The sequence below is a fragment of the Pelodiscus sinensis genome, chromosome 1 (genome assembly GCF_052426305.1).
Source record: "Pelodiscus sinensis isolate ZL-2025 chromosome 1, ASM5242630v1, whole genome shotgun sequence".
NCBI classification, from domain to species: domain Eukaryota; kingdom Metazoa; phylum Chordata; order Testudines; family Trionychidae; genus Pelodiscus; species Pelodiscus sinensis.
In genome coordinates, this window is record NC_143052.1 from 189042123 (window position 1) to 189063653 (window position 21531).

Consider the following 21531-nt stretch of genomic DNA (forward strand, 5'->3'; position numbering starts at 1 on the left):
AAGCAGAACATAGTTATAGAACTTGGCCAGAAATCAAGAGCCAATACACTTACCATGGTACGTGTGGTTTCCTGGCTCCCACCCCTCCTGGAGACAGCATTTGATTAAACACTGTTACTTCCATAACTTGAAGCTGAGGCCAGTGACAGCAAAAAATTGCTTGACGTGCACGGCATTGAAGCTGCAGAATCTGTTAGGTTGGTGTACCCAACTAAGTGACTAGTACAGGCCCAGGCGAGCAGGTGGACGGCACCTTCATGCCAGTTGCCAGCTTTAACTCCTGAGTCCTTTTGAGAGAGACTCAACAGGAGGACAGTGGTGGCAAACTGTTTAGCTTTTATTTTCTCGCTAGTGATGTGGGAGCTGCCTGCTTAGGTTGCACAAATACACATCCCTGTGCCTGAGAGAGTGATCATCCCAGGATGGCTTTCTGTTTGGATAAAACAGCACATTCTAGTTGAAACATGTTTCTTTTGAGAATATTGTTTCTGCAGAATGATAGGAATGCATGGTAAATTTGCATTATAACAATCATGTTTTGTAATACTGAAAATGGACAGCAACCATTCTTGATACCATTAACTAGTTTCATAAACTTTTTTTTAACAAGAGTATTTTTGTTTGCTTACATTGCTGCCAGCTATTGGGTGAGAAGGAGATCAGTTAAATCAATGGGCTCACAAGGTTGAGAAGATGACTATTAATCTCAGGTTCACTCATGATATCTGGTGTTGCAAAGGGAAGCCTGGCGTAAGGATTCCCCAAGATGACTCCCTCTGATGTAGCAAAAGCTTTCACTAGCCCTAGAGATGATATAATGGTTCTCATGGTACATTCTGGCCTCTGAGATATGGGACATCTCTGGGCATCCCAGCATTCAACAGTTATAAAGGACATCTTGGGCTGTGGGCATCCATGAATATTTCATTAGGTTGAAATTTGATGCTGAAGAATGATCTTGCCCCAGGGCTGGGGGAGTTGTAAGGGTGATTCAAATGACGTCATTCAGACCGCGGAATCTGGTTCTAATATCTCTTCAGGTACGTCTACACAGCAGGGCTAAACCCGAAATAAGCTAAGCAATGTGAGCTACGTCAATTGTGTAGCTTCAGTTGAAACAGCTTATTTCAGCTTTTGGCGCTGTCTACACAGCTGGAAGTCTGAGAGCACTCTTCCTCCAATTTCCCTTTCTCATTGTAAAATGAGGGTTGCAGGAGTTCGAGTAAGAAGTCCTCCAGCTTGCCATTATTTTGATGTTATGTTGAAATAGTCAGCGTCTACGCTACAAGCAGTTACGTTATTTCGGAATAACGTCAGTTATTCCAAAATAGCACTGCTGTGTATATGTACCCTTACTTACTAGAGCATGAGGACCACTAACATGATTTTCTGCAAAATCAAGTTTTAAAAACCTTAACTTTTTGCCCTTTGTGGCTATGAATAGAAACCAATGTGGCCTTGTCTTCTGGAGGTCACACACAGTACCCATGCCTCTGCTGCCAGACCCAACCCAAGTAGAATTTATAAAAGGCATTTTGTGATGGGGGTTGCCTGCGGTAGCAGGGGACTGGTCTCTCTGACTCTTCCAGTCCCATGGTATTATCCTGCTAAGATATTTCTTGAAGTGCGGAAAGTGCTTTGAAAATATTCATCACCCTGCAGATGCAACCAAAAGCAAACCATTTAAACTGATAGTCATAATAGTTTGGAGCAGCACCTGCTGTTTGACAAAGCTCTGAGTGGCAGCCCAGGCAAGCACTGCAGCTGTTCCTGTCAAGGGAGATTGCAAAAGAATGGAGAGGGAGGGGGTAGAGTTATTACTTGAACCATAAGTGAAGCTAAGATGTTCATGGAATCTGCTTCCACTCCAGGGTGGTAGGGCTGGAGCTCTGGACACCCCTCTTCCACCATTTTGTCACATTTATTTGTAGTAAGAGTCAGAGACAGGTCACAAGGCTTCCATGCATTTTTGTTCATAACTCATGACCTGTTTGTGACGTACTAAAATTAGTCATGATAAAATCTTGGCCTTTAATCATAAACTGTTGAGGCCAGGGACTGTGGGGTTTTGTTGTGTGGTTTGTACACTGCTTAGCATACTGGGGAACTGATCTATGATTGGGACTCCTTAGGTGGTAGTACTGTAGTGTAAACTATATGATCATCCTTCAGCTATCCAGCAGCCACAAGGGGGAAGAAAATGCTATCGTTCTATGCCAGCTGCTACTGGGTTGGGTTTTCATATTTATCAGACATCTACAGGGCAGAAGCTACAGAAGATAGGGCTTCCATGCTGGGCCTGGAAACAGTCCTAATAGCAATTCCAGCATCCTCTCCTTTTCTGGCAGCTGATGTGAGGAGCTGATTGGCTTCTCCCTATTCTTGAACTGCAGCAGCCAGCTTTGTGTCTGGTCTTCATGTGACTTGGTGGTGGTGATGAGACTTGGAAGAATTTAAATATCTACTGGGGTTGCTAATAATAAACATCTAATAAGCAAAGTAAGAAAAATGTTGGCTCAAGTTCTTATCAAAAACATACAATGTACATCTCTTTAATATGGGGTGTTGACAACTTGTTTTTTAACAGTTAGAAAGCTTCAACTTTTTAAATCTCAATACTTGTCACTTAAACTCTCTGACCTCCCCTGCTCATAATTTCTCATAATAAATTGGTGTAATCTGTCCATTATAAAACTGAATTCTGCCAAGCTTACTTAAGTCATTCACATCAGTGTCTGACTGGTAGGTGAATGGGGGTAAGAAAATAGTTTTAAGTAGGTGAGAGATCATGCAGTGGGGCAACATAGGCTATGTCTACATTGAGTTTGCTTGGCAAAAAATATGCTAACGAGTCAGAAAATATGCAAATGAGATCATGACTCATGAAAATGAGTGTCTCATTAGCATATTTTTTGCTGCAAACTCATAGTGTAGACGTAGCCAGTGTGAATTAACTATGGTATAATGCATGGGAGGGTGACATGGAGAGAATGGATACAGATGTTGAAATCTGAGAGAAATCATAGAAATGTAGAGGTGGAATGCAGCTTGAGAAATAGCTTATGCGACTATCCCAATATAAAAATAATATAAAAGTATAAAAATTTCAATCTTACTTCAAATTCTATCAATATTAACTTTTCTGCCACAATGAAGGTTTACGGAGAGGAGCTGTTGACCTATAGCCTAGATTCAAATATGACATTCACAGAGTTCTCCCTAAGTCAAACAAATATATATTGGAATTGGGAAAGATTTGGGGGGGGGTGGGGAGGAGAGCAATAAAAATGATTTAGGCTATGGATCAGTTTCCATATTTTATTTTTAAATTGTATTTTATTTATTTATTTTTAACCCCACCTCTTTAAAATATTTGAGGCAGCTTACAATATTTGGAAACACAATATTTTAAAAAGTAGTAGAATAGAATACAAAATCCTGGGGGCGGGGGGAAGCATAAAACCTACTAAGACACACTGAGAGGTGGGCCTCACCTACCCCCAGAAACTCAAGCACCAATAAAAGCATGAGTAAAAAGGGTGGCTTTAGCTGAAACAATGGCAGTGTTGGCACCAAATGAACGTCCTGGGGTAGGGAATTCCATAGCTTATGGGCAAAGGCTGAGAAGGCCCTGCTCTGTGTAGAAGTCAGCCTTATCTCCATAAGTGGAGGAACAAGGAGCAGAGCCTCAATCCCTGGGCAGGTTCATACAGGAGAAGATGTATACCTCAGTCCCAACCTGTTTTAGGCTTTATAGGTCACAACCAGGACCTTGAATTGTGCTCAGAAACATACCGGAAGCCAGTGCAGCTGCTGGAGCCACAGCATAATGCGCTCTGTATAGTGATTGTTAGTTATAGCTGCATTCTGGTCCAATTGAAGTTTCTGAAAACTCTTCCAAGGCAGCCCCATATAGAGCATGTTATAGTAGTTCAGTTGGGATGCAACAAGAGCACGAATCACCAGGGCCAGGTCATATTTATTCAGGGAGGGTCGCAACTGGCGCATCAATCGAAGCTGCCCAAAAGCTCTCCAGGCCACCGAGGAAATCTGGTTTTCAAATATTAGAAAAGGATCCATGAGTTCTCCCAAGTTGCGTATACGTTCCTTCAGGGGAAGTGTGACCTCATCCAGAACAGGTGTAACACCACATTCCCAGTCAGATGGATTCCTGATCCACAGAACCTCAGTGATTAGACCTTGGTCTAATCTCTCTATAGGAGGAGAGATTAGTAAACGTGGGACTTCCCAGTTTGGGGGAAAAAGGCTAAGAGGGGGATATGATAGAGATCTATATAATCATGACTTGGGGAGAAAGTAGATAAGGAAGTGTTTTTTATTCCTTTCTTGTAATTAAAAACTATGGGTTGCCAAATGAAATTAAAAGGCAATAGGTTAAAAACAGAAGTATTTCTTCATACAATGAACAGGCAGCCAACCCATGGAACTCTTTGCCAGAGGATGTTGTAAAGCCAAAATTATAATATAAAGAACTAGACATATTCATGGAGACAGATCCTTCAATGGCTATTGGCCAGAATGAGCAGAGTGTGTCTACCCTCTATTTGCTGGAAGCTGGGAATAGAGAGATGGGACTGGATCACTTGATTACCTGTTCTGTTCATTCCCTCTTAGGAACCTGGCATTGGCTACTGTCAGAATACAAGATACTGGGCTAAATATTGGTCTGACCCAGGATGGCCATTCTTGTTATGTTACGTTTATTTTTTAACTTTGTTGTTTTGGAGAGCAATTGGTTAAGCAATTGACTCTTCTAAATCGGCTGTTTATAGGATTGTTTTAATTAAATATTGAACTGCCAGTCAACTGGTAACCTACTGTCATCTTAGGAACTTTTCCTGGTGTAAGACTATGCCAGCTTTATCAGATTGGATTTTTATCTGGATTTTTGTTTTCAAGGATCACAGACATTCAGTCTTCGTATATAACACCTGGAATAATTTAAAAATTATTGGTCTAAATGAGATGTCTCTGGATTTGCTGTTAGCTAGTGATCTAAATTAATTCTGATTGGACTAGGTTGCATGGCTTCAAAGTCAGCCTTGCATCTAACTTGTCCAAAGGCTTTGGAGTGAAATATTCAAAGTATAAGATTCTAAGGCAGGGGTGGGCAAGATCCGGCCTGTGGATTGGATCCAGCCGCGAAGCCTTTTGATCCGGCCCATGCTCACCCCTGTAGCACGGAGCAGTGCTGATTAAAGCTGCTAGCTACTCCATATGGTGCTCTCTGTGCTGTGGAGAAAAAGGAAGGGAGGGAGAGGCTTCAGCATGCCCCCACCCCTCTGTAGGGTTGCCAGATGGTTTCAACAGAAATACTGGACACATTTGACATTACATCACAATCTACATGACATCTTATTAGAAAATACCGGACAGTTAATTATATTTTCTCGTTTATATTTTCTCAATTTGTTTCCCAAACAGAGAGCTCAAATATTGGACTGTCTGGTTCAAAACCTGACAACCCTAACCCTGGGTATGTCTACACTACAAAGTTAATTCGAACTAACAGACGTTAGTTCGAATTAACTTTGGTAGGCGCTACGCATACAAACCACTAGTTCGAACTTAATTCGAACTAGCGGTGCGCTTAATTCGAACTAGGTAAACCTCATTCTACGAGGACTAACGCCTAGTTCGAATTAAGGTCTGTGTAGCCACTTAATTCGAACTAGTGGGAGGCTAGCCCTCCCCAGGTTTCCCTGGTGGCCACTCTGGGCACCACCAGGGAAACTCTTCTGCCCCCCCCCCCCCCCGGCCCCGGAGCCCTTAAAGGGGCACGGGCTGGCTACGATGCCCGTGCCAGGTGCAAGCCTGCCAGCACCCAGCCAGCAGACCCTGCACCTGGCACGGCTTGAGCCACCCACCCGCTGCCACCTAGCCCTCCGCCTCTTCCCGGGACCAGGCTGGCGGCTCCCGGGAGCCTGCCCAGGTCCGCAAGAGGCGGGCACCCACCTGGTCTAGTGCAGACATCGTGGACCTCATCCACGACCTCCACACTAGGCACAGGAAAGTGGCCGGCTAGGGCAGGATAGCTGCCAGCCTGGCCACCCAGGAGCAGGTTGGCATGAAAATCAAGGTGGTCCAGTGAGACCCCCGACCCTGAGCCCTGAGATTACAATGGCCGTACTGGGTCAGACCAAAGGTCCATCTAGCCCAGTAGCCTCTCTGCCGACAGCGGCCAACCCTAGGTACCCTAGAGGGGATGGACCAAAGACAATGACCAAGCCATTTGTCTCGTGCCATCCATCTCCAGCCTTCCACAAACAGAGGCCAGGGACACCATTACTACCCCCTGGCTAATAGCACTCCATGGACCCAACCTCCATGACTTGATCTCACTTCTCTTTAAACTCTGTTCTAGTTGTAGCCTTCACAGCCTCCTGCAGCAAGGAGTTCCACAGGTTGACTATGTGCTTTGTGAAGAAGAACTTTCTGTTGTTAGTTTGAAGCCTGCTACCCATTCATTTCATTTGGTGTCCTTTAGTCCTGCTATTATGGGAACTAATGAAGAACTTTTCTTTATGCACCCTCTCCACACCACTCATGCTTTTATAGACCTCTATCATATCCCCCCTCAGTCTCCTCTTTTCTAAGCTGAAAAGTCCCAGTCTCTTTAGCCTCTCTTCATATGGGACCTGTTCCAAACCCCTGATCATTTTAGTTGCCCTCCCCTCTCCCACCCTCTCCCACCTTCTTTTCCCAGTCTCCCTCAGTTTTGTTCAATACATGTGTCCTTTATTTTGTACATCAGGAAGGGGGGCTAGGGAGGGGTAAGTGGATAGAGGTGAGGGAGGAATGGGGTACGAGCCCCCGATGGGGAGGACTGGGCTGGCTCTGCGGGCTCCTCGGGGTGGAAACTCTCCTGAAGCCCCTTGATTGACCCCCCTCCGGATGGCAGCCTGTGGCAAGTGCAGCCGGGCTGATGGCCGAGTGCTGTGATGTGCCCAGTGTGGGCACTCAGGGCACTCCAAGCCAGGACTGCTTTGCAAGCGGGAACCCCTGAGAACTGTCTCTCCGGGGTGAGGGTCGGGTCCCTTTAAGCACAGCCCTCGGCTAGCCTGAGGCAGCAGCTCCACACTCTAAGTCCTAACCTGATGCCCTGCCGGCACTGCTTCCGGCCATCCTTAACCTCCGTTCAGGGTCCACTCAGTGTGGACATGCTAGTTCGAATTAGCAAAATGCTAATTCGAACTAGTTTTTAAGTCTAGATGTGCTAATTCGAATTAGCTTAGTTCGAATTAACTAATTCGAACTAAGTTAGTTCGAATTAGTGCTGTAGTGTAGACATACCCCCTCTGATACCACCCAGATGGAGCTGAGAGATTTTGCTGGGGGCTATGGGCAGTGCATGAAGCCTCTCCCCTTCTAGGAGCACAGAGAGCCATATGCACAGCCAACCTGTGGTCTGGGGCTGCTGGAGGGAAACCTGCCTGAGAGTGCTGCTGGCCAGGAGCTGCTTAAGTAAGTGTATCCCAATCAGAGCCTGCCTCTAACACCCCAGCCCCTCTTTCCCCCAACTTCTTCCCAGAACCTGCCCCCTCGTACATCCATTCCCCAGGCAGGAATCGTCTCCTGATCCATGCCCTGACCAGACTACGGATGTTAAGAGGTGGGTAATTCGCTAATTGTATAGTTGATTAATTTTTATTAAGTACATGATTAGTTGATAAGGGAAAGCTTCCTCAGACCCAGCTTGAGCCAGGTCCAGGAGCTACCCCTACTATGGCTCTGCAGTTTAAATGTAATAGGAGGTGGGTACGCAGGCAGCCTGGCTCTTACCACATTTAAAATGCAGAGCTGCAGCAGGGCTAGGTCCCAGACCTGGCATGAGCCGGGACTGAGTCGGGCTTGCTCAGTCCCTGCTTGTGCTGGGTCCAGCAGCCCCTGTCTGCGGGGGGCCCAACATAGCAGAGGCTGCATCATGGTGTCCCCTCCTGCGGCTGCCGCCATCCATGGAGATGGTGTTTTAAGCCAGCTCCCCCAAACACTGACTCCTGCTTCTCTCTGCCTCTGATACAGAGGACGGGGGGGGGGGGGGGGGGGGGACGACACAAGTAGTCGACTCGACTACCCAGTAAGCCTACATTACTCACATACCTGCACCAGACACCAATCCTCTGCCCCAGTTCACAGCCCTCTACACCCAAATTACCTCACAGACCCCACACTCCCGAACCCCAGTCTCCTACCCCAAGCTCCCTTCTGCCCCCAGCCTCTCTCCCAGACCCCACAGCCCCTCCATAGAAAAGTGCAACCCTTGACTACATAGCAAAATCGTGGCATGGTTCCCCCCCCCCCAACAAAAATTATTGCCCACCACTCAAAGTGTTCCCTCTAAGCTGAGCTGCAGGAAAGCTTCACAGGTGCTTAATCAGTCCTGCCCAGTCAGTCAGTGCCCGGGGGGAGCCCTGAGCCTCTGACTGGGAGGGACTAGTAAAGTACCTGTGAAGTTGTGCTGCCCACACAGTTTAGGGGAAACGCTGACCCCTGATCTAGGATAAAGTCGAAGATTCTTGCCCTTTAAGTAAAGAAACTACTGAAGTGTATCCTGATGAGAGCCTGCCTCTAGCACCCCAGCCCCTCTCTCCCCCATCTCCTTCCCAGAACCTGCCCCCTCGTACATCCCTTTTCCAGGCAGGAATCCTCTCCTGCATCCATGCCCTGACCAGACTACGGATGACTTTGCAGAACCAGAGTTGATCATTTCAGCAAGAGGAGGCCTCATGAACATGAACCAATTATTCTACACCAGCCTCTGACCAGTATTTTCTCACTTTGAAGGCTGGGATAGTTGAAGAGTTTAGGAAACCCTTGCTGCCTGGATTGTCCTCAAAACCATCCCCTCCATGTTTGTCTTCTGATTGTATTCATTGTAAGACATCTCAGCCTCTTTGATTAGTTTAAGGATGTCTGAGTGTGGCACTGAACGTGTACTTGCATATGAGTGCTTGTCTTACTATATATTTTAGTAATGTCTGTCTGTCCATCCATTTGTTCAAGAACTCCTCTTAAAGGGTAAGAGCTAGGACCACCAAATTCTGTATACAGAATTCCTCTTATTCTAACTTAAAGCAAGGTCAGGGATTGATTGTGCCAGGAAAATGGAAAGTGTGGGGAATGGGACTGCTTCTCATAAAACCACATAGAAGAGACAGAATCACCAGGCAGGTGAAAGGGGCTAGTCTGGAGCATGCCTCCCTGCCTCCTCTCACATTCGGGCCTCCCCCCCCCAGGCATCCCATTCCTCCAGTTTGTATGAGAACGTTGATGGCTGTTCCCTTCTGTCAGAGACTGAGGGGAAGAGCAGTTTGTTGCATTCCTGCCTGTGGCTAAGGAGCTCAGGACAAACTAATCTGGACCTGCCCCAGCTAGGGGACATGCACCCCTCCCCCCAGCTGCTCCTGCTGTAGCTGCAGTGGCCCTGCAGAGGCACTTCTCCCCTGGTCCCAAGGTGGTGCAGCGAGAGAGGGCTGGAGTTGTCCTCTCTCACCTGGGCAGCCTGCACACTGAACCCCTAGTCTCCAGTCCCACCCCAGAGCAGTGATTTAAATGGATAAAACAAAAATATTGCTTTGCAAACTAACCTCCAAAGCCAGCATTGGGGGATTTAAGGACTAGATTAGCAAAGGACCGTGGGCATGGCAGTTCTGAGTATCATCACACCTAACTTCTAGGAGATACCCCCAAAAATAATCAGTGGGGTTCACAAAGTTGGGGTTAAGTAAGTCAGGTTTTGGTGGCAAATGAGTGGGAGGGTTTGTGAACAGCCAGTGGTGTGTAAATCAGGGACACTGCCACTTTTTATGTATCAGTCGCAGGACGTATGTTTCTAGTTCGTTAGTGCTGGTGTATCAAATTGTGGTAAAGTCGCTTCATGGTTAAACATTCACCATTATTCCCTTGCAACTCGCTTCTAATTTTTCTATTCTTTGACAGCCACCCTACCTAGACTTCCTTAGAAGTGTAAACTCTCAAGAACTTTTGACCTGGATTTCACAACTTAAAAAAAATTCTGTTTTCCTACCACCAGAATCCTATTTCAATATAACTTGGGAACTGTAATGCTAATTGTGGTGGAAACTTTTTTTTATAATTTAATCAGGGGTGCCCATTGACTTTAAATGTTTTGTGTTAATACCATCATTAGCTGAAAAACTGTTCACCCTAAAACTAAGGTCTGCTCAGTTTATGTTGTCGTAACTTTAAGCATGTATATGCTATAGTGTTGCTTACACCGATATAAGTTGCTCACTACACTGACCGAACAGCTCTACCTCTGCAAGAGGCCTGGTACATAGATTGATGCGGTAAAGTAAGGTTACCACCGTATTAATGTAGATGCTACATTGACTGTTTTGGCTCTGAGCCCCTGATGATAGTTAAATGAGTGTAAGAGCTCCTGGTAAGGATATGCACCACAGACATGGCGACTGTGTCTAGACTGGCCAGTTTTTCCGGAAAATCAGCCACTTTTCCGGAAAAACTTGCCAGCTGTCTACACTGGCCACTTGAATTTCCGCAAAAGCACTGACTTCCTACTGTAAGAAATCAGTGCTTCTTGCGGAAATACTATTCTGCTCCCGTTTGGGCAAAAGTCCTTTTTGCACAAAGCTTTTGCGCAAAAGGGCCAGTGTAGACAGCTCAGATTTGTTTTCCGCAAAAAAGCCGCGATCGCGAAAATGGCGATCGGGGCTTTTTTGTGGAAAAGCGTGTCTAGATTGGTACGGACGCTTTTCCGCAAATCTAGACGCTCTGTTCCGAAAATGCTTTTAACGGAAAACTTTTCCGAAAAATCATGCCAATCTAGATGCATCCGGGAAGTTTACATTACAAAATTAGGTCAATATAAGTTATACTGACTTACTGTCACTGCAGCAATTAAGTCCGTTTTGTGTGTTCAGATTCGCTCCTAAGTATTTTGTGTGTATCTTTTCTCCATCCTCTTAGGACTCTTGGGAAGAGATGGGGGCTTGAGGAGGCCTCTCTTGACTACCTGTGCTTTTCCTGTTCTAGTTATATTTTTCCCCTTCTTATCTCCTCTGCTTCACTCTTTTTACCTTTTAGTTGCCTAAATGGAGTATTGTTCCTCCTACTATGCTCTGATTCCAACTGTAGTGTTGATCTTTCCTGCCTGCAAAGAGTTAGTTATGTAGTATGGCATGTTTTTTCCCCTTTCTTAGCCCCCCCCCCCCCTCAAGATTTCAATCAGTTTAAAGCCCTTACATTGTTATGATTTTGTTCTTGTTTAATTGACTCACCCTGCTACAGGGTAAATGTCAATTTAAAATATTCAGTACAATGAAAACTTAATAGCCATATAACATATATTGAATTTAAGATTAAAGTAACACTGGAGTTACTGTATTGTTGGTAACTTAAAAAAAATCTCGAGTGTCCAAATGTCTAATTTCGGTTTTAAAATACAGGCAAAATGTGCATGATCAATTTTTATGGAACACCAGCCTTGCAAAGGCTTTGTCTGATGTTGCTGTAGAATTTCCAGGCCGTCACAGAATATGTTGTCTGTGTGGTTAGAAACCATGGGCCCTTGCCCCAGAATTTAGGTCCAGCTTGCCACAGAGTTAGAGTACATTGGTTCTTTTTGGAACTGAATGGCTTTTACTGCCTGTTTCTGTGCTACAGGATTATTAAGCCATGGAACCTGACTGGCTGGCAGTTTCTTGTTCAGTGTCCTCTCTCAGGTTGTTGACTATTGGGTGGTTTTGTAACTAGCATAAAAAAACATGTTTCCCACCCCTCTGTCCCTTCCTCGCTCTTCTTTTTATGCTTGCTCGTCGCTGTTCTAATTTTACATGATTGATAAAAGACTGTACTATGGACTTCTTTCATGCTGGGAATATTAAATATTCTCCTAAATGAGCATGTTCTTGGAGGAGTGCTCTACCACTTGCTAGATATAATTACAATGGTGCAGCTCTCCTCACGTAGTAAATATTGATTTAAGAGGACTTGCCTCCTTAGCCTTCTCCCTTTTTAGAGCCCTTATAACCTGAAGAAGTCTGTGTCTGGAATGGCTTTCAACTCATGTAGATGACGTTTGTTTGATATACAAAAGATCCTCTAAGAGGAGACTGCTGAGGAGACTGCTTGGTGAAGAGAAAGGGGAGGCAAGGTCAGTGTGGGTGAAGTGCTTCTGGACTAGTACTGACTGCGGTTATAAGTGAGATCTCAATCTGTTTATAATTTCTTGGCAACATGGAGGTAGTGAAACCTTTAAATAAACTTTCTTTGTGGCTTCAATGTCTGTGAATGCTTCCAATTGACAACCCTGGAGACCTCTATCTGCAGGACTATTACATGGGCAGAAGCAAGATGAACATTACCACTCTTTCCACAGATGTGTCCAATAACATCTTTCATTGGTGCAGGCACCTGTGATCTATGTAATGCCTCTGTCTTCACTCTCCCAAATGTAATCAACTCATGTTTGTCTTGATCACACTGTTTTATGCACAGGGTTGGCATGAGGATTCAGGACAACTAGCAAATTGATTCTCCTGGGCAACCTCAAATTTAATTGATTAGTTTTATATATTCAAAAGGGGGGGAGGAACTGTCACCACCAGCCCTTGTTGTGAAAGGAGTGGCGTTCACCTGCTTGCGGTTGGGCTCATGCGTAGTTCTCACTGCTAAGTCTTCTAAGGGACAAATCTCCAAATAATCATAGAGTGAGGAGGATTGTATATGGTCTTTTTAGTAGAAAATACGTAGTGTTGTTACTATCTAATCACCCCAACACCCTAATGAGGGTAGATAACTATTCTTATTCTAAAGACAGAGGTTTTGCGAAAATTAAGTCCAAAGGCTCTGACTTTACTGGCTAAGGAGAGAGTAACGAGTGCTAGAATTACTATTTAGGACTCAGTTGCTTTTGCTAGTGCTTTGTACATTAAACTTTCGTGCAGTCGTTGAGCTCTATCCTCACTCTTTCCTCACATGTTGATGCTAGAGTCACATTGGCTTCTGAGTATAGGAGTCCGCTAGAAGTAAACTACCGTATTTTCTGGAATATAAGGCGACTGGGCGTATAAGACGACCCCCTAATTTTTTAGTTAAAAGATAGGGTTTCGTCTTATACCCCAGCGCCCCTTCGCCTCCTTTGCTCCCGGTGTCCCTGGTCTGCTGGAGACGGTCCCCAGCAGACCAGGGACACCGGGAGCAAAGCCTCTGAGGACGCCCCGGCAGCGGGACAGCCCCGGCGCGCCGGGGCTGCCCCGCCGCCGGAGCCCCTCCGCGGCTTTGCAAAGCCGCGGAGGGGCTCCGGCGGCGGGGCAGCTCAGGCGCACCAGGGATGCCCCGCCGCCGGCTTCCCCCAAGGCTTTGCAAAGCCGCGGAGGGTCTCCGGCGGCGGGGCAGCTCAGGAGCGCCTGGGATGCCCCGCCGCCGGCTTCCCCCGAGGCTTTGCAAAACCGCATACCGGCGTATAAGACGACCCCCGATTTTGGGGGGATGTTTTTTAACATCAAAAATCGTCTTATACGCCGGAAAATATGGTAGCTGCAGTGATTGATTCCTGGGAAATGCTATTCTCTGTATTCAGAACTGGCTGGGTCCTATGAAGAAAATCAAAGGACCTGTGTCTGTTTGTGTCTGGGTTCCAAAAGGCCAGCTAGCCCTGTCCAGTTTGGGTGATGGAGTTGGGATAACCATGAAAACCCATAATATTAAGGGGAAAATTAGTTGCAGCCTTTCAAAGCCAACAATTAGCTTACATTTCCAAAGCTCCCTTCCCTCAAGAAGAGAGATTACAAAACACACAAATTAATCCTAATGTAGAAAACTGTGGGTTCATTTTGGTAATGTAAGGAACTTTTTTCTTGAAATTCCATTGGCAAGCCTGTGATGCTACCAGTCAGTAAGGTGCTAATGGCACCTATAAAAGAGCTAAAAAGAATACACATGTTGAAAAAGTGAGGGAAGCTGAGGAATACATTTATCCCATAGCTTAAGGGATTTTAAAAATATTTACAACATTGCAGCTGGGCATGTGGCTATTTGTCTAAAATGATCACTTCAGGTCTCTGTGTATTGGAGTTTTGTCTAAGGGTGTGGCGTTTCATATAAACAAGTTACAACCATAAATTTAACACTACTTTTATTCATTGACATGACAGATATTTTCTGTGATAATCTTCTGCAACCAAGCAGCATTGAATGGGAGGAAAGTTGGAATGTTAGTGTCTGCTATTTAAGAATGTATTTTCAGCTTTTCATGTAGAGTTTGCAGCTTTTGAAGTATATTCTTCAGTCTGGCATTGGAAGCATTACAGGTGTCCTGCAGTGTAAACATTGTGATCTTAGGCAGGGTTTTTTTTCTTCACTTTTCTGAAACTGCTTCTTGTTTATTTTCATTGCTAAGAAGGATAGTAATATCTTGAGTTTCCATTGCTATCTGACTTCAAATATGTAAAAACGTGTACACATCAGTAGTTTTGTTTCTGTTAACACAAAAGAAATAGCTTTTTCTCACCCCCCCCCCCCCAACCTTCAGGTCAGATCTACGCATCACATCATGAATCTATAAACTTGTATCATGTGCTATTCTATATAGTACCGATTGGCCCATAACACAATCTGTAAAACTATTGCCGTTACAAACTTTGGGTCAGATTTTTGCAGTCTTAATTCCTGTAAGAAGTTCCCATTGACTCTGGTGAGAATACTGCTATGATTTAAGATTATAAGAGGGAACTATGTAATCTACCTATGCAGGGCTGCTTTATAATAATTTTAAATGGCATCCTGATTCAGATGAACTTGGGTGCTCAGATACTACAGTGATGGAGTATAAGAACTTGTATAGAGTTTGGCTAGGGATGTTAAATTTAGATTAATTGGCTAATCAAATAATTGATGCAATTTGCATTGACTATTCAATTAGTGGATAAGGGTGCCTGTGCCTTTGAAGTGTAGCAACAGCCCCAGGACTGTTGCTGTACTTCAAACGGGAAAGTGCTGTGGGGAGCACGGGGCCAGCGGGGGACTCAAGCGCTCCCCCGCTGGCCCTGTGCTCCCTGCGGCATTTCAAAGTGGTAGCAGTCCCCAGCTGACCCCGAGTTCCATGTAGCACTGTTGCTTTGAAGCACCCTTCCTCTTTCTCCCTCCCCCCCACCCTTTTGCTGCCTTTTTCTGATAGAGACAGCAAGGGTGGGGAAGCGACTAGTCAACTAGTGTGTTGACTATCTGATAAGCATTTGCTTAGTCATTCACATCTGTAGTTTGGGCCAGATTCTCTGATTCACTAAGGCTGCTTCATGCCATAGTAGTAATGTAAAATGGAGTTACAAAATGGCTAGTGATAGATGGTGGAGAATTTTCCTTGCATATGGAAAACACTCCATTCCAAGAGATCCTATAGCCTAGGGTAGTGTATAGCAAGCTGCAAGACAGGAGACCATGAATTCTAGTAACAGCTGTTATTAATCAAGATGTCTGATTGCTACCTTAGAGGGAGGCAACTAATATTAACTTATTTTACAAATAAGTGGGGAATTGCACAAGGTCATTTCAGGCTGAGAGGGATTGAGACTTAATGGTGGTATGTTTACTTAAATGCTAACTATTTTAAAATGTTGCTAGCTATATTTTGCTAGCTTTCTTGTTTCCAGCTATAGCCATCATATCAAGCAGATGAGCAGAGGAATATATTTTGATGTGAGATGTTATATAAGTATCTAAATATGGCATATTTTTTATAATTCTTTTGGATGGAATAGCTACTTACAGTCTCTTGTTTTCCCTTCTCCATACAGGGGTTGTTTCCCCAAAGTACTTTTACTTCACACCAGCATCCAGAAACTTAGTATTAACAACATGAGGGTTCTCGGGGTTGCCCGTCAACATCACTTAGAGTACGTCTAGACTACATGACTACGTCGACGGAGCCATGTAAACTAGTTTACCCGGCATAGTCAATGAAGCGGGGATTTAAATAAGGGAAGCATACCGTTTCACGAGGCATACCGGAACGGTCAACAAAGGCTTCCCTTGTCGACTGTGCCGCGTCTAGACTGCTGCGCTGTGCCGGATTAGCTGATCGTCAGCACAGCGCGGCGGCCATTTTTATTTTAGTGAAGTGGGGATTATTTAAATCCCCGCTTCATTGACTACGTCGGGTAAACTAGTTTACATGGCTCTGTTGATGGAGCTATGTAGTCTAGACGTACCCCTACTGTGTCAGAAGTAAGATGAATTTGGTGTTCCCTGGTGTTTACTGAGTTCCAACAATCCTGGAGAAACTCAACTGAAACATTTATTTCAGCTCTGCTATAAGTTAAGATAAAATAAAATAATGGTGAAGTGTGAGTGTTGAAGTGGTCTAAAAACTACAAACCAGCCTTGATATGCTCTAAGAAGGAAACTCAGTCTAGGCATTACTCAGATAATTACCATCGCTCGTTGGGAGGAGATTTAATTTATATATCGTCCTTTTTAATTCCTTATTTTATAAATGTTTGGAATCTGAGCAAAAGTTTGGCTTTATTTATGAAGTCAATGAAATGTTTCCCCATGAATCTAAAGAAAAGTTCATGTTCCTTTTACACATACATAACTGAAATGGACTTGTAAAATAGGTCTCTTGCTAATCAGTGGTATCTATGATCAGCCAAAGCTTGCTGTTACGCTTTTAAATTGATTTGGTTATTATGTTGAATAATACCATAAATTATGCCATTTTATAGGGCTGAGAAATTGTTGTTAATTCACTGATTTATTTATCGTGTTAATGGTCCATCGGAATCTGATTAGAGCCTTAAAACCACTATTTTCCCTAACCCTCCTGTATTTATTTAAACTAGGTTGAATAGCATGCATAACGATTGCAGGTAAGAGTGAACTGGTATAAATGCCTATACAAGGTACAGAGCAGAGGAGAATCAGGCTTATTGACAATTTTGTTTGTTTTCCATTGGTAGAGCCTGATTTTGTGTCATTGAACTCAATGGTAGCTTTGCTTCAGGGCTGCAGTTTCCAAAATTCTGTTTTTTAATTGATGCCAGTTTGTTCCTCATTGGCTTGTTGTATTGAAGAGTTCCCTCCTCCAACGGTTTAATCAGGTAACTACATTAATTGATTCTAATTAACTTAGAACCAAATTTGAATGTCTGAATGTTTCTTTTTTTAATTTTTTTGGAAGCCTGAGATGGCCGCTGCCCTGAAGCGTACGATAGAAACTCTGATGGAGAAAGGAGCAGTTGTGAGAAACTTGGAAAATCTGGGAGAAAGATCACTGCCATATAAAATCTACAAGCATAATCAAGATCACAGAAAAGGAGGGTATGGTCTATATATAGTCCCTTAATTGCAAACATTTATGATTTGTTCTTTTCTGTGGGCATCTGATTAAATATTTCAGAGATGGGTAACCCAAGCGAGTATCCTATGACCAAAGCATAATCAGTTGTAAAGTGCTTTGACTTCTAAGTATTTTTATCTTGTTCAAGCTAGTTTTTATTGTAAATCATAAACCAGAGAGTGCTGCAAATAGTCTTGTTCCAGCTGAATGTCTGTGGCAGTTAAAACCCATGGCTGGCCTGGGCCAGCTGACTTAGGTTTGTGGGGCTTGGGCTGTTTAATTGTGTGGGATTGGGTTGGAATCCAGGTCCTAGGTCCCCGCAAGGTGGGAGGTTCCCAGAACTCAGGCTGCACCTGAGCCCCAACATCTATACTGCAATTAAACAACTTTAGTTCAAGCCCCATGAACACAAGTCAACTGGTATGGTCCAGTTGCAGTTGTCTGTCTGCAGTGTAGGCATACCCACTGTGAGGGATCCTCCACAATAAAGACTATGCATTCTCATGGACAAGTTAATTTTTTTCTGCAGAAGCTAGTGACAGGACTTCAACAAGAACAGGAATCATTGACTGTAAATGGAATGCCAATACTAATTGACAGTAATGATTTTTTATATTCTAACATGTCTGAACTGTTATCTGCCATATGTGCCCTGTAAGACATACAGTAAAATTCCAATAGTCTGGCATCCAATAGTCCGGCATTCCTGATAGTCCGACATCGAAATGGCAAGAGCCTAGTGAGTGAGCTTCGGCAAAAAATGAGTCACAAGGTAACAGCGGCAGCAGCTGAACTGAGCAAAAAGGGTAAAAAAGGCTTTAAAAAACTAAAACATGATAGTATACTGTATACAGTATGTACAATAAAAAGGGTTAAGAACACTTTATATACAGTAAATAATGTATACAGTGTATATATATATATAACCAGCTTATAGTACCACCTGATAGTCCGGCATATCTGATAATCTGGCACCACTTAAGTCCCATAGGTTCCGGATTATCGGAAGTCTACTGTACTTGTTTCCATTATGCTGATTTTTTGTTAAGATTATCTGAATAATTTGAGGAAAGTACAATAATGACTTGATTGTTTTGGGAATAGTTTTTGCTGAATGTATTTGTGATATGCTGCATTAGTACATTGAATATGAACTCTCTTCCTGGATGCAGTGAGAATAATGAAGATTTCATCCTTTTGATTGCTTAAACGTGTGCTTTTCTGTGGTTAAACTCTTTGAGACTACCTCTGAAATGAACGCTGCCCCTGCAAGGATTGAGAAATGTTGCTAGGCAACAAGTATTACATAGCGGCTGCATACAATACTCAAAATAACAATTAAATACATTTTTCTTAATATTTTTAACATAAATGTGACATTTGATGGCCAGCCATTATGAAAACTAATCTTCTTTGGGTAGGTTGGGTACATGCAAAGGGAAAATCACGTACACTTTAAAAGATGCATTTTTAAGCTGCACAACCTTTCTTAGCTACTCTGCTCATGGTTTACTCACAAATTCTATCCCACTTGAGAAGACCTTTTTATTCTCCTGTGTAAAGTCAGAGAGAATCTCTGCCAGTTTAAAAAGGGAAAATAAAACCAACAAACATTTCCTCCTCCCTCTCCCCCACTCAAACAACACCTTGAAACCTTCGTGATGTGCATATTTCTAACCAAAGCAACAGCACTGTTTGACCATCCTCCCTTTCTCCTCCCTCCCTTCCTGGTGTTTGTAATTATCATGTACTGGTGAGTTGCTTAATTCTGCAAGCCATTATCCAGTGTTTAGACGCATATTCTAAACATGAAAATAACATGTTCATAGGATCTAGGTAATAAATTGTGGGATCTTAAGCTCTGAGGCTACATTTTCTATCACTTGTTGAGTATGTTTCTGGTGCCCTATTCAATTACATACAAACAGCTATGTGAAAAGAACATTGAAGTTGCAAAGTCAAGCCCTCAGAAGTAAGGAAATGACAGAATTAAATTTACCCAGGCAACCTTAATTTGTCCCGTCTCGTTCAGTGTATAGGATGATTGGTATGCACTGAATGAGCAATTATTCAGTGTTTTAAATTTTATTTTCTTGATTACATATGTGGCCCCAAACTTTAGTTACTACACACTGTTCAAACCTTTCTCTGAATACAGAATCGTTAATTTCCTTGAGAGCTTTCCTATGGCACTCAAGCACTGTAGCATATGAGTGTTTCACAAATATTAATCTATCTTCATCCTCCTCCCAGAGTTTGCTGGGCCCAGGGCAAGGTGGAGGGAGGATTGACTTTGGGCCGGTGGAAGGGGTAAGGTCTTGGGCTGAAGGGGCAGGGCAGGAGGCTTACCTTCCCCATCCAGTCCTTCAGCACCACGTGGTGCATGCTGTTCAAAAGTCCACAATTGATTTAATGGGCCCAGGGGTCTGGTCACTGCAGTTTCCACTGCAGCAGTAGCCAGGAGCCCTGGGCCAATTTAAATTGCTAGGCCTTGGGGCAGCTGCCGCCTTTGCCTCCTCTGTCAATGGGCCTGCCCACCCCATGGGGCGTTGTGGGTGTTGTGCAAATGGGAAACTGAGGTACAGATTAAAGTCAAAATTATCTAGTAATTTTGGATATCCAATTTGAGATGCCTAAGACCTTACTTTTCAGGGTATTTTGTATTATATATTCAAGCACAGCTTTTATTGCACTTCTGAACTGATCAGACCCCAGGGTCAAGTCGGGACTTCAGAAAATGAGGAACACACGGTTAGTGACCACCTGTGAAATGTTTGGGTTCAAGCAGCAACCCAGCATGACTTAGGAATTCTGTGGTGAAGGTAGGGATAGAATCCATCTCTCCAGGGCACTGTTCATTTGTCTTAACCGTGAGCTTTCCTATTTGCTTCCTACCACGTTCGTTACATGTCTGTCAACTTCTGCAATATATGAGTCGGAGTCCTAACAAACAGCCTCCTTTACTCACAACAAAGATTCATCCCTAGCACAGGTCCATTCTGTGCACAGAATGAAGCAGGAGTCTTATAGGAAAATGTGATCATACGCTACAGTCTTTTATTACAGTGCATAAGGACAAGGCTGCACAGCAATCATAGAGGTTATCTAAATGATGAAATAGTACCCTGTAGGTCGGGATGAACCTGCAGCACAGAAGTGTGACATGCACTAGGTGTCCATGTGGCCCTGTTACTGCGAACTGTACGTTTCATAGTGTGTTTCGCTCCTTACCTCAGTATGCTATCTCCCTGGCTGCTTATCCCTGTCTCCTGGCCCAGTTCTGGCTCCTCACTAAGCTCTTTGTCAGATCTGTCTTTCCCCTCCCCTCTGCCCTTAGTGGCCCCCACACTGGTTCCTAGCCCCAATCTCATCCAGTCACGTGAATCTTTCCTCACAAAAGCCAACTTGCTCATCCCTCTCACTTGTGTCACCAGCTCCAAATTCCAGCCTCCTTTCCCCTTCCAAATCCTCATTTCTTTGACCCATCTCAGTTTCTCCCCTTCTCTCCCACCCTCTAGTCTGTCTTCTTATCCCAATCTACTCCTTTCCCTCGTCCCTGTATGGATTTTGTCTCCTCTGCATTAAAGTCAGCTTGCTTATTCTTCCGTGCTGCTTGGATGGCAGCACTGGGGGAGGGGGGGGTTGGCGATCAGACCGGGAGAGATGGGTTCCCTGATCTCTATTTCAGTATGTCCAGTTCTTGTTCACTCTTGTACTCTTGAACTGGCGCATGCTCATGGGGATGGTGCATGTGCAGTGAAGTGGCATACAGGAGCTGAGAGAGGCTATAGCACAGAGGTGGGCAAGATACCTCTTGGGCTGGATCTGGTCCGCCAAACCACAGGATCTGGCCCACAGACCCACCTGCTGGGACCCTCATGCATTCAGCAGTTGCTTTTTTAAGCGCAGGGCTGCTCCATGTACCTCTCTGCTCTGGAGGGAGGGGGAATCTTCGTGTGATCTCCCCTGGCTCCCAACCCATCCTCAGCTCCTATTGGCTGGAAACAACTGGCCAACAGGAACTGACCCCAGCCAATCTCTCCGTTCCTATTGGCTGGAAACAACCAGTCAATATAGGTTCTGAGAGATTGCCCGGGGCATGGGGGCAGCCCAAGCCTCTTCCCGCTCCTGGAGCTGAGAGCCACGTGGAGGGAGCAGGCTGCATTTTCCGGCGGTCTGGGGCTGCAGCT

General features: G+C 44.4%; 1 protein-coding gene across 1 annotated transcript in view; it reads left to right on the forward strand.

Annotated features, from left to right (window-relative positions):
* Nucleotides 1–21531, forward strand: part of MRPS6 (mitochondrial ribosomal protein S6) — a 64489-nt gene that overhangs the window by 27856 nt on the left and 15102 nt on the right. Inside the window, exon 2 of the mRNA XM_075911333.2 lies at nt 17183–17322. Coding sequence (XP_075767448.1) covers nt 17183–17322 — 140 coding nt within the window. The remainder of the gene's footprint in view (nt 1–17182; nt 17323–21531) is intronic.